Here is an 11,995-nt window from a genome sequence, read left to right on the forward strand (position 1 = left end):
TATATAAATCCCATGTATACAGCACTGTTTGACAAGAGCATTATCTTAATGTCACAACATTCATCTCTCATAGCAAAGAAAGCCATGCAAAATAGTCCAACTGCAATTGTGAAAGCATAACAAGATTCTAAACTACTAACCAATTCCTACAAAATAACGTTTTCATCCAAATGGAGAGAACCCAAACACATACCAAGAAAACTGGGAAGAGTCCCAACAACAACTTGAGCCCACAAAAAAAAAAAAAAAAATGGAGGAACAAGGAAAAGCATAGCTAACCAAATGTCCGTCATATTCTACTACTGTCTATTGAGGATACCTCAGCTTCACTAAGCTTTCTTCTTGTCTTTGAGTGGCCCCCTTGGTATCTTACTTAGAACCTTGGCATCAAATACTACATATTGTTTCTTGATCTCAAACATTGCCTTCTCTGCAAACGAGTCAACCTGGTCCTCGTACTTCTCATAGAGCACGGGCACCGTGTGCAACAACACAAATGCTGTTTCCAAAAGTAGACAAGTCCGTGTGGGAAATCAAAAAAAAGGAAATGGGCTACGAAGTGTGAAGAAGAAACTTAAAAATAAAGCATATATTTGTAAGAACCATCAAATTGATAATACCTATGTAAAATAAGGTCAAGAAGTTGCAACAGCTCCCCACGATTGATAGTACCCATAAGCCAGCAATCACCTGAGATCAAGAGAAGCAACATAAACTTAGAAGGGCCATGAAATCTCTAGCTTCTGATATGATAAGGTTGTTAAAAATGCACAGAAGGAAAATATGCCTACAACATCAATCCTAACAACGGTGAAGAACGTAAAATTCCAAACACAAGGATCATAACATTAGGTCATCAACCAATTATGCACTTTGAGTAATTAATGAGCTTATTTGCAGTTCAGATGAAGTTTGAAACCTCAATCATGTTTCCAATTAGAGGCAAAATTATTGGAAGAAAATTTCAGGCACAATTTTGCAAAGAAATCAACATACACCGAGGAATTTCTTCAGATCTTTCCCTGATGCGATCTCCCTTAGCACAGCTAATGCTCGGTTGATTTCAAACCTCAATGCAGAAGCAAACTGGATGATCGGTTCCTGAGGAATAGACACTTCTGGGATGCGTGGGGGAGACCTAAGGGCGGAACACAATTAAGTCAGGAATTAAACAAAACTAGATCTGACAATTGGAAGTGGAGGGTAAGATGACTCATTACTTGTTGATGAATGTGGTAGCGTTAGACCAGACGAATAAAATGGCCAAAGAGAGGATCGAGCAATGGCAGACTAGAGTGAGCAGATGGTATTCAAGCAATTCAAAGAATACCCACATCGCCGTGGCTCCTCCAAGCACACTGGCAGAAATCTTCTTGTTCCTCCACAAAAATACATCAGCAGCTGCAGCAAAAATATCCAAACGATATTAGCATCTATAGGGAAGGAGATAGATGTAAGTAAGTTTCCTTGCGACTTAAAAAAAAAAAAAAAGTAAATCTTGGGATTTAGGAAGTCTGAGAAGCAAAATTTTGAAACGACGATACTGTAAAAGCCCTTCCGAAACCGTAACCATCAAAACCAAAGGTCCTCTGTATAGGCTGAAATACTAAGCCTTTCTTAAGCAGTAAATTAAGGAAAAAAGAGGATCCAAAACCAAACTTTAAACACTGAAGAGAGAAGAAAACATGAAAAACTCCTCCCTTCCCACGGAAAAAAAAATTCAAGAATTAAATTAAACATAAGAAGATCTTTGAACTTCGAAAGAACAAATCATTCGGAGTAACGACCCGCCCGATCTGTATCCATTTAGATCGAAAAACTTCAGAGAAATAGAAGATCACTTTCATACCACAATAACGGAATTTGAAGAAATGAAATAAGTAGGGTATAATAAGATCGGTATTTTTCTGCAATCACTAACTACTTGAATGGAAAAAAAAAAAAAAAAAAGAAAGAAGAAAAGAAAAACTTATTCCAGCAGTTTCCGTACGTTTTCCACCTCCCAAGACCTTGTGCACAGGCTTCTGCCTTCCGAAGAGCCGAAAAACCGCCGATTTGATGTCTGAAGGAGACGACTTTTCGTCTTCAGAATCGGACGAAGAAGAAGACGAATCATGACCATCATGACCATGAAGCTTTTCCGTTATCTTCTCCATCAATGACTGCTCAGCAGGGTTTGAATCCTCGGCATGCTCAGCCATTGCTGTCTCTCTACAACACAACTTCAATCGAAACCCTAAAAAAGTCCGTCGAAATGACTGATAAAGAATAGAGAGTCGAAAACCCTTTCCACAGCAAACTCAGCTCTTTCTCCCTCAACTCAAAGTGAACTCTTTCCTCGTTCGTCCCAACTCCTAAATAACGCAGCGAAGTAAGAAATGCAATCTCAGCCGTTCGATCGACACTGAATCCGAACCTCCGGTTTCGTTTCCGAACCTCTTGCTTCGGAGTGTTCACTGTTTGAAAAGAGGAAAAAATTCTCACATCTCTTTCTCCGAGGCTCAACGGAGATCGTTACATTTGACGGCAGTCGTCTGTCGTCAGTTACTTTGTACGTGGCAATCAGGAGAGTCAGGACCGACGTCTGACGTCAATACACAGCCGACCCCACCTAAAAAGGTCACTTTTACACGTGGCACTACATTATTGGTAGGGTGGCCAGCTTGGCCGGTGGAAGGAGAGGCTCCCGGTTCCAATTATATGTAACGCTAAAGTAAAGTAATAAAAACTGGACACGTGGAACTATATGAACCGTTCACTGGACTGGTGAGTCATGCTTTCGGTGCCTACACCATCTACTACCGTATAGACTACTACTACTATATCGACTAAGGAACCCCAGAACTTGGCCATGAAGGAAGCGATAAATAAAAGTCAGGTCAATGCGATCATCATGAAGGAAAAAGAATTATCTCATGTATCGCGAGCTACCATAGGAAACTTTTTCCACTAATACGGTAATTAGTTTAAGATCTGATAGTGAAGAGAACATGGCTATCACGTTGATAGAGAAACAAACGAGCAAGGAAATGGATGCCTACATCTGAGTAGACGCATGGGGCACGACGAAGGATTTTAAACTCAAAATTTAGGTTGAAATTGGACCTAAGACCAAGAATCGGCTCTTCAGATTTTAAAAGCGAGCGACCTGCTCTAAAATCCCTAGAATCGACGGTTCCAGAATATTCAAAATGTCGAGATCGATCATGATCGCTTTCAGTTCGAAGCAACTGATTTACGATTTTTGAAACTGTGCTCTAGAGCTTAAATCAGGGTTCGAAAACTTAGAATCGAGATCCACATCAGAGTTGGGTTGAATCTACCCTAAACTTGGAAGCTGGATTGCTAAACAACAACAACAACAATAAAATCAACTTTAACCCAACTTAACGGACTGGCTATATGGATCCAAATAAAACAAAGCACGAAAAAGATGGGAAATAGTTAAAAAAAGAAAAAGAAATAAAGAGTGAGACATGAAAAAAGAACAACAAAAGATGGGAAATAGTTAAAGAGATAAAAGAGTTTTAATAATCGGTGGCCTCTGCCAATATCGATCTAGATTGGCTCTGTTTTAATTAAATTTTTTTTTTTGTTTCAATTTTACTTGTCTGTATCGATCCATCGATACGGGATCGGTATCAATATCGGTGTATCGGTATCAATCTCCACTGATATTGATACAAATTGGCCAGATTGGTTGATCTGCTACGGATTCCTCAATCCATGATCGAGATTAGTATCAACCAATCCCGATTTAAAACGGTCAATCTCAGCCAATTCCGGTACGAAACAACTAATTCAACGGTTCTGATTCTAAATCTTTAATCCCTTGATATAGACCATCTGTTGTAACCCAGATCTTCCACTCGCGGTCCGGTTATGCCCTGCATACAATAGAACCAGAAAATAGAGTGATTGAGTGCCCCGGAATGGAGTGGGGGGGGGGGGGAGGGACTCTCCGATGCCTAAGTTAGATCTCAGAGTAAAACAACAGTTAACAGGGCCAGAGTCGAAAAGCTTGGTTCTAAAGCTTCACGATCTCAACCCATGGAACAATCATAAGAATCTCACCTTCTTTCTCTTCCCTGTTCCTATTTATACGACGTTGTCTCAAATGTCCTTCTCTTTAGGGTTGCATATTCCTTAAGTTAGATGGGAGAACCGAGCGGGAACTATTAACCGAATTTGTCAGTATTGTCATTGATTGTGCTCTTGGCAGGTCACGCGTAAAGTTCTTTACACATGGCTCTGGCGTGAGACTGTGGTTAAGTGTCCGACCGGGCAGTGAGTTCTTATCTCTTGAACCGTTCTCTAGTTCGGCTCTGTTACACGTGTCTTCATGTCATTGGAGAATAGATTCTGAATATATCAACATCCAATTGGTGCAGGTGAATCCCAAATCTCAACTCCAACCAAACTACACAAAGGGAGGGAGTAAGTAATCAGTTTTTTTTTTTCCCCCCCATTGAGCAAAGATCAATTTGGCCACCAGAAACTGAAAAAAAAAATGGTTAGTTTTCCATTTTAAAATGGTTGGTGGTTGGAATAGTAGATAGGGAGATGACAGTAGACATTAATTCAGAGGGTAGGTGTAGAGAGTAGAGAGATTAGAGAGATTAGAGAACCTGTAACTGTTAGTAAACGGTCTCACATTTTTGAGAAACATCTTCAAAAGGACGAGGTCCACACGATGGAAAGCTCCGGTTTCATGGATCCAACAAAAGTGACAAACAGGAAAAAAAAATGAACCCAAACCCTAACGGAGCACCTCACGACATACTACAGTAAATGCAGGGTAATCGGTATATATATTCCAGGTATTTAAGGGTTTTTCCGTGCACAATCGACCCGAACCTGATCGGGAAGAATTCGGATCCGACCCAAGGCCGATTTGTGTTTTTTAAACCCTAAAATGAAGCTACCCATCATACCTTATCAGTCATCAACCGGCAATGAAAATGGCACAACAATGGTGTCTGTACCGCTGATACACTATTTAACACACACATTAGGACTCAAGAGTTAGGAATTAGGAACCAAACAAAGGCCCACACTGCCAGAAGCCCAGATCATTGGAGTCAACAAATTATCAAAGATGTGCCCTCCACTCTCCCTCTGTTGGGAAGGTGCCCTCCCACCTTGCCCTAATGGATCAGCCAGGGGAAGCCACATTCTATAATTCTCTTCAGACTTCATGGTAGCAAAGCCACTAATTAGCACCATAGTTATAAGTATCGGTACCGGCCAATCCCGATATGGATCAGATGGAATCGGGCAGTATCAGGCCGATTTGGCTTACTTGCTCCACTTTTTAGCTAATTCATCCAATTTGTATCGATATTGAGCACCGGCAATACCAATATGTATTGGCGAATACATAAAATACGATACTGATACTAAGAACCATGTCTATCCCCAACTCATGTTTGCATTTTCACTCTTTTTACATACTGCATTCTATCTAGAGTCAAATTCTGCTAAATCTTTAAGTTCTCATGTCCCCCTTCCCCCTCAAATTCTACTAAATCTTAAAACACATAAATAATGCTCTTGTGTCTTCTCTAACTACCTTGACACAGTTCTCTTTAGCCTTTCCCTGTGTGCAGTCAGATGCATGCAGCCTACATGAACAAACCATCTCAGTCAAATTTCCTCATCCAGTCACCTAACAGTACTACCTAACTCCACCCCCCACCCCCCGGGAAATGGATCCTATCCCTTTAGTCTTGCCATTCATTCATTTCAACATTCTACCTCAGATATACTAAGCCAAGAACATGTTTTCTAATGCACAACATTCTACCCCAGAGTGGCTTGATAGGCCTATAACCTTATATATACATTGAAAGTTAAGTCTGAAAACCAATAAGCAGCAACTCTGTCTTACTATAATAAATAAGTAAATAGAACAACAATGAGTTAAGAGTTATATGGAGCAGAGAATTAACACTGGGCTGTCAAATTAAGAAAAGCATACAGAAAATTGACCCGTTTCCTCGAACAGGAACTAAATTCACCATGATTCCTATCTTATTGCTCTACTGGGTGTGATAGAAAGGCATCAAAGAGCATGCAAATGAACCATAAAGGGGAGAAAAAAAGTTAGGATGAGGTTATTGACACAACATTATTTGACCCAAACACCTCACCTGTCTTCAGGAATACAACTGGGTAAATGGTGCGATATACTGTTTCAAGCACAAAATTGGAGTGCCAACAGTGTCTCACAAAATTTATAATGATTAAAAAAAAAAAAAAAAGGAAGTGAAGCTTAATTATAACTACTTCCCAACTCAACTCAATTCAGCCTTATCCCATCTAAATGGAATCGGCTACATGGAACCTTTTTCTCCAATCAGCTCTATTCAAAGCCATACTCGTTACTAGTCCTAAACTATGCATGTCTTTCCTCACTCCTAGTGTCATTTTAAGCCTACATCTGGCTCTTTAGCTCCTTCAATCTGAATCAAATCACCTCTGACCTCTCTATACTAGAGAATTCAAAGGCCTTCATTGCACATGTTCATGCCACCTCAAACGACTTTCTCACAACTTATCATGTATCAGAGCTACTTATAAATTAGCTTTAATTTGTTCATTCCTTAGTTTACCTTATTTAGTTATAGCAACTTCTAAAACATGATATACGGCGGTATTATATGTTGTGAATAGTGAGCTGACTAAAAAACCAGCCATATCGTCCAAGCGACCCAATAAAGATGCAAGACAAGGAAGAAATTTTCTGTTAGTTTCCATTCATATACAACCCACCTTATGAGTTTCAAACTAGAACAATATTTTGAACACTGCATCCGAAAACACGAAAGAGTTGCCTTTGTTTGTATGCGTTTTCCTCAATAACCAATTGCAAGCATCACTGATCTAGTTTAAGCATGAAGAAAGGGTGCCAGGGGGAGGACACTGCCTTGCCCAGTCCTGTTCATGGAACACTGTAAAGTTTAACTATAACATCCTAAATGAATCCTTATAACAAACCATGTGGTGTAGAACCTCATGCTACGACACTCTAGGGTTGTAGAAGCTTACAGCTCAGATAAAATAAGGTTTTAGTCTATGATGGTTTGTTAAGAAAACTGTGAAGATATAATATTCTGGAAGAAAATCAAAGTTTTATGCATAAGACAATTGCAAGAAAGAACTGTCTCAGATGTAGTCTGATGGTGTTAAATCACATGCCTGCACAGCAAAAAGTACAAAAAATAAGAAAATGAAAAGTTTAGAAGTTTCCACTAAGAGAGGCCTATGGATGTAGGAGGTTAAGCTGCTTCCTTTTTGGCTGTCCCTCTTGTTTACTCAATAAATACGAGAGCAAGGACATATAACGCACTTGAAGAATCAAAACCCAATGATGAGCTCTTAATTTTCTCCAGTATATATAAAAAGGATGTACCCAGTGCACAAGGCTCCCGCCACTGCAGGGTCTTGGGAATTTTTATCACCTCAAGTACTGTATTTGAGGGGATAAAGGTCCGGGTCTTGCAAGGGTCATAATGCACGCAGCCTTAACCCTGCTTCGCGGAGAGGCTGTTTCCTGACCCGAACCAGCGACCACTAGGTCGAATTGGAGCAACCTTACCATTGCACCAAGGCCCACCCTCATTTTCTCCAGTACATATGTGAAGAGCAAAATACAACTTATCCAAATACTTCAGATTTCCCTCCGAGGAATAGATGGATATCAATCATCCTAGTACGCTAAAGAAATTTAAACTACTATTTCACATCCATCAATTGGAACAGACTCACTTCATTTGATTCCCTAACAAATCTGTCAACTTCAGAGGCCCCTTATAAACCAACTAATTTTCCACTCCCAACAGCTCTATAGAATCATTCACAGCCTACATCACTATTAGCTAAGTCTTTATCTAGATCCACGTAATGTCTCCAGTAAATGGAGTGACTAGATCATCATATTTCTTATGCTCTCCCTCTTCTCATATTGCTCTATTCTATGGATCATTAATTGTTCATTAGGAATTTAAATATACCTGCATTTACAGGTTGTACATTGAATGCAACTTTTTTCCTGGAAGTATAGAACAAATCTTTTTAAAAGTCTCACATCAACTCTACCATATCTATGGCTCCAATATTGTTGTATTGAATATATTGATTATAATAGCAGCCTTCGTTCACGATCTCCCATTACTAAGGACTGGTGACTACTATAAAAACTTAGAGAACCCTGTCATTTTTTCTGATATTTTAAGGAAAAAGGGAAGGATAATAGGCAGTATAGCATTGTAACTTGGACTGTGGTGCCCTACGGATGTGTTTCAGAACAAGGAATGCATCTTTCATCCATGATTTACATTAGTCGAGACTACTAGAAAACATCAGAATGATACAATTGGATATCTTTCATGGAAAAAAGAAAAGGACGGTTCCAACACAAGATTTAGTATAGCATTTAAACTGGACAATGAGGTATTCATTTTTTTTGGGAACGGATACTTACTGTTTTTTCATTCTTAAACCCTTTTCCTAGTTCCTATGAGATGCAACATTCTTGAGCAGAGACATGAAATCCATCTTTCCCCTTTCATGTCAGTCCCAACTTTTATTTTTTTTAAAAAAGAAGCAAATATAAAGAAAAAAGTTTACAAAAATGGGTTACTAAAGTATAGGTATAAACAAGACAAATTTCTCATCACTTATCATCCTGTATTCATGACAAGTAACTTAAAAAGTCCCGTAGAAGTTAGAGTGAACACCATATTCTGGATGGCGGCCTATCACTTAATCAGACTACATTTGAACCATCAGAAGTACAGGATGAATGACGCCAAAACATGTGAACGAAGAAGAGAAACCAGGTACATAGCAGAACCATATAGAACATAAGAACTGACCTTTTCTGCAGTGCACCAGATGTTGTAGACACTTCTCAAAAGACAGAGTACCACTAAAAGGATAAAAGTTTTTGGATAGAATCGCAAGTTAGATACCAGTCCTTGACAAGTAAATTTTGCCCTGCTGGGAGACACTCCAATGCCAATAGATCATTAGCCTACTCCCCTGGAAGCTAGCAACTAAAACAATGAAAGCAGAGTGAACAAAAATATTTTCACCCTAAAATTTTTTGTCAAATAAGGTTATAGAAGGCAAAATACCACATGAACATTGAAAATATTATAGCAGGATGTCAAGATTATGTGTCTTTTTAAGGAGGAAAAAAAGCCTCCTTTGTAAACCCAAGAAGCACCCCAGCATGCAGCCTCTGTTGATCCATGATGAGGGGTCAAACAGGCATAAAACCATAAATTTGTAATTCTTTAAAAAACAAGCAAAAACATGGTAGAGTCACCAACCCAATTCCAATTGAAATAATAAAAGCAGAGTTCCTCGTCAATTATAATACTCTCCCCATTTTATCTGCAGCTATAGCTTCGATTCGTAGCATATTGACAATACAATTTTACTTGATTCACTTGAATATTTAAAGATCGCAACCTTCTACTCAATGAAAAGAATTGCATTTGTTTTCCCTCTTTTTAGACATTGTAACTTTTGTCCCATTTTCAGCCTCTACTAGGCTCACCTGGGTTGGTCATTAAAAAGCTTTTTTGAGCTAAAGAAAGAGGGATAGCCCAACTTTATATGGTCAAATGCTACAAAGTTTGGGATAGCCCAACTTGAAATGGTCAAATGCTACAAAAGTATATCATCATTCTTATCATCTAGTTATACAGATTCCACGCAGCACTTCAATGTAGTCGCCAGCGAATTCAGAGTGAAATCTAAGAACTCACTCTTCAGGCTTTGCTTGCTTTTGAGTACTACAGTTCAGTTAAAATACTCAAACCTCTCTGCAGTTGGGAGAGTTGAAATAAATGTTGTTGGGTTATGTTTCTACAACCATTTCAAACCCTTAGTTTTCCAGTTTCCTAATGAGGTAAGAACATGAACTCCAAATGCAAAAGGCCTTCAGTGAGAGCAACTTATGAGTTCAATCCGGGAAGGTATCATAAAACCGGCCTCACCGTGAACTGTCAATGCCCTTTTCAAAAAAAAAAAAAAAAGACTAGAAAGAATCGTATTAAGTAGCAGATTATGATTAAAATCATACGACGTGGGAAAACCATTCAAGAACCGAAATCAATGGATTTAAAATTGAAATAAATATTGCAATCAGCATCAAAGAATAATAAATTTCAGGAAAACAAAACATCAATTAAAGAACAATACCCCGTTTTAATCTGTAGGAAACAAAATAAGGCACTGAGAGGTGAGAGGAAATGAGGTTGGAGCAAAGCTTGTTGTAGTCGCAGAGAAGCCAATGACGCCAGCAGTTACACTGGTGCCTTGGTTGAAGCCATCATAACCTCGAAAAGCTTTTAAAGAAGAAGCTACTGAACCCATCTTCTGTCGGAAAACTACACTACTTGCCCTCGCTTGACGCCCCCATGGCCATGTTTGAGTTTGGAATGAGCCTTCTGGTTCACAGGGAAAACAGAGGATGGTTGTTGGGTGGAATCGTTTGGAGGCATATCCACCCGTTGGAATATGGAATATGCTAAAAGGCCTGGGCATTTGTCAATGCAAACGTTTTCTTAGGCCATCACTAGAGAATCAGAGAACCAACTACTTTCCAGCCCATTGCCCCAATCTGAAATTTAGGCCAAAGATTCTCTGTGCTGGGGTGCAGGCTGCGCCCAAGCACATGGGTAGGCGAAATGACCACCCTCTCCCCCCCCCTCCCACTCCCAATGACAGGCCCATGTGTTTGGACGCAGACTGCACGCTGCAGCACAAAGAACATCAGCCCATGAATTTATAAACCTCTGATTCCATTTCGGGCTTATGAGATGAGCAGAATCGAAATTCTAGAAGTTCTGCACAACCCAGTATTTAATATTTGAAAATTGGGGAAGTGTTCTCATGTGGGCAAGGGCCAATGGGGGAGCACGTGGGGCTTCAACTAGAGCGTCATTTGCACATTTTATGGGGGGTGGAGCGATCATTTCACCCCATGTGTCTGTATTCCTTGAAAATTAATCTAGTAACCCAAAAATTAATAATGGAAAACTAATCACTTCCAAAAGTGGATTCCATCTCGTTGGCTCAGGGGCATATGAGATGGTTCTACGTGAACCTGAGCCAAACTCGATATCCCCTACTTTCAAGACTTCTTTGACTTGGGGTTTGGATTTCGGAGGGAAAACAATATTATTTCGTCTTTGACCCTTACTTAGAAGTCTACATGTGATGTGATCTATGAGGTTGATAGCTCTTTAGTTGCCTCTTCATAAGAGATCCAGGAATCTTTGCCTCATGAAACTAGTGTGGATCCAGGTGAGAATTTTCCCTTTCTCCATATTACTAGGTGACGATCTTCTTCTTCTGCCTATCTCAACAAAATTGATGCAATTGTTTCTAAAGAAAATCAGATGTTTCAGTGGGTTGTAGTGTTTATATAGTGAGACAGAGTCATCGCATTAGCTTCTCCCCATATTATCTGCTATCAATCAAGAGACTGAAAAACTTGATGTTTTGTTTCCTATGGAATTGTTATTGGCCTATATTGTTACCTTTATTCCTTTTGATGGATGGTTGTACTGTTTGTTCTGATTGGGGTCCTCCACTCCTCCCCTTGGTAATGTTTTTCTACCCTCATCTGCCAACCAATTATGACTCTGAATCCATAATATGTCTTACCAAAAACAAAAAACAAAAAAAAAGAATCCATAATATGTAGAAGATCAACAACATTTGGTCTCCAAAGTCATTTGCTTGGGAACCCAACTAACCCAACCTAACCCAATCTCAAACTCCTCTCTTATCATTCAAATCTTAAAAGGAGCATAACATAATCTTGATGTAATTCAATTACTTTGACCAAGAATATAAATTTTTGACTAAAAGTAGGTACATCAAAAGCACTTCCATATTAGGTGAACAAGACCACTTAAATCTTAGTTGCATATTTGTAGTTGTGGTTGGGATTTTTAGAATGGTCCATTGGTGA

At 39.3% G+C, this 11,995-nt stretch overlaps 1 protein-coding gene and 1 long non-coding RNA gene across 2 annotated transcripts; both read right to left on the minus strand.

Moving 5' to 3' along the window:
* On the minus strand, nucleotides 1–2,308 carry LOC122656236 (reticulon-like protein B2). The gene is made up of 5 exons (XM_043850723.1): nucleotides 1,991–2,308; nucleotides 1,221–1,401; nucleotides 997–1,138; nucleotides 621–690; nucleotides 1–499 (listed from the first exon to the last, which is right to left on the minus strand). Exons 1-5 carry the CDS (start codon nucleotides 2,199–2,201, stop codon nucleotides 330–332), a joined length of 774 nt encoding a protein of 257 aa, XP_043706658.1. The 5' UTR covers nucleotides 2,202–2,308; the 3' UTR covers nucleotides 1–329.
* LOC122656257 lies at nucleotides 1–6,223 on the minus strand. Its single transcript, XR_006332070.1, has 2 exons — nucleotides 6,169–6,223; nucleotides 1–201 (listed from the first exon to the last, which is right to left on the minus strand). It is a non-coding gene; the product is annotated as an uncharacterized LOC122656257 (long non-coding RNA).
* Nucleotides 6,224–11,995: the final 5,772 nt, after the last annotated feature.

This window comes from Telopea speciosissima, chromosome 1 (genome assembly GCF_018873765.1).
Source record: "Telopea speciosissima isolate NSW1024214 ecotype Mountain lineage chromosome 1, Tspe_v1, whole genome shotgun sequence".
Taxonomy (NCBI): domain Eukaryota; kingdom Viridiplantae; phylum Streptophyta; class Magnoliopsida; order Proteales; family Proteaceae; genus Telopea; species Telopea speciosissima.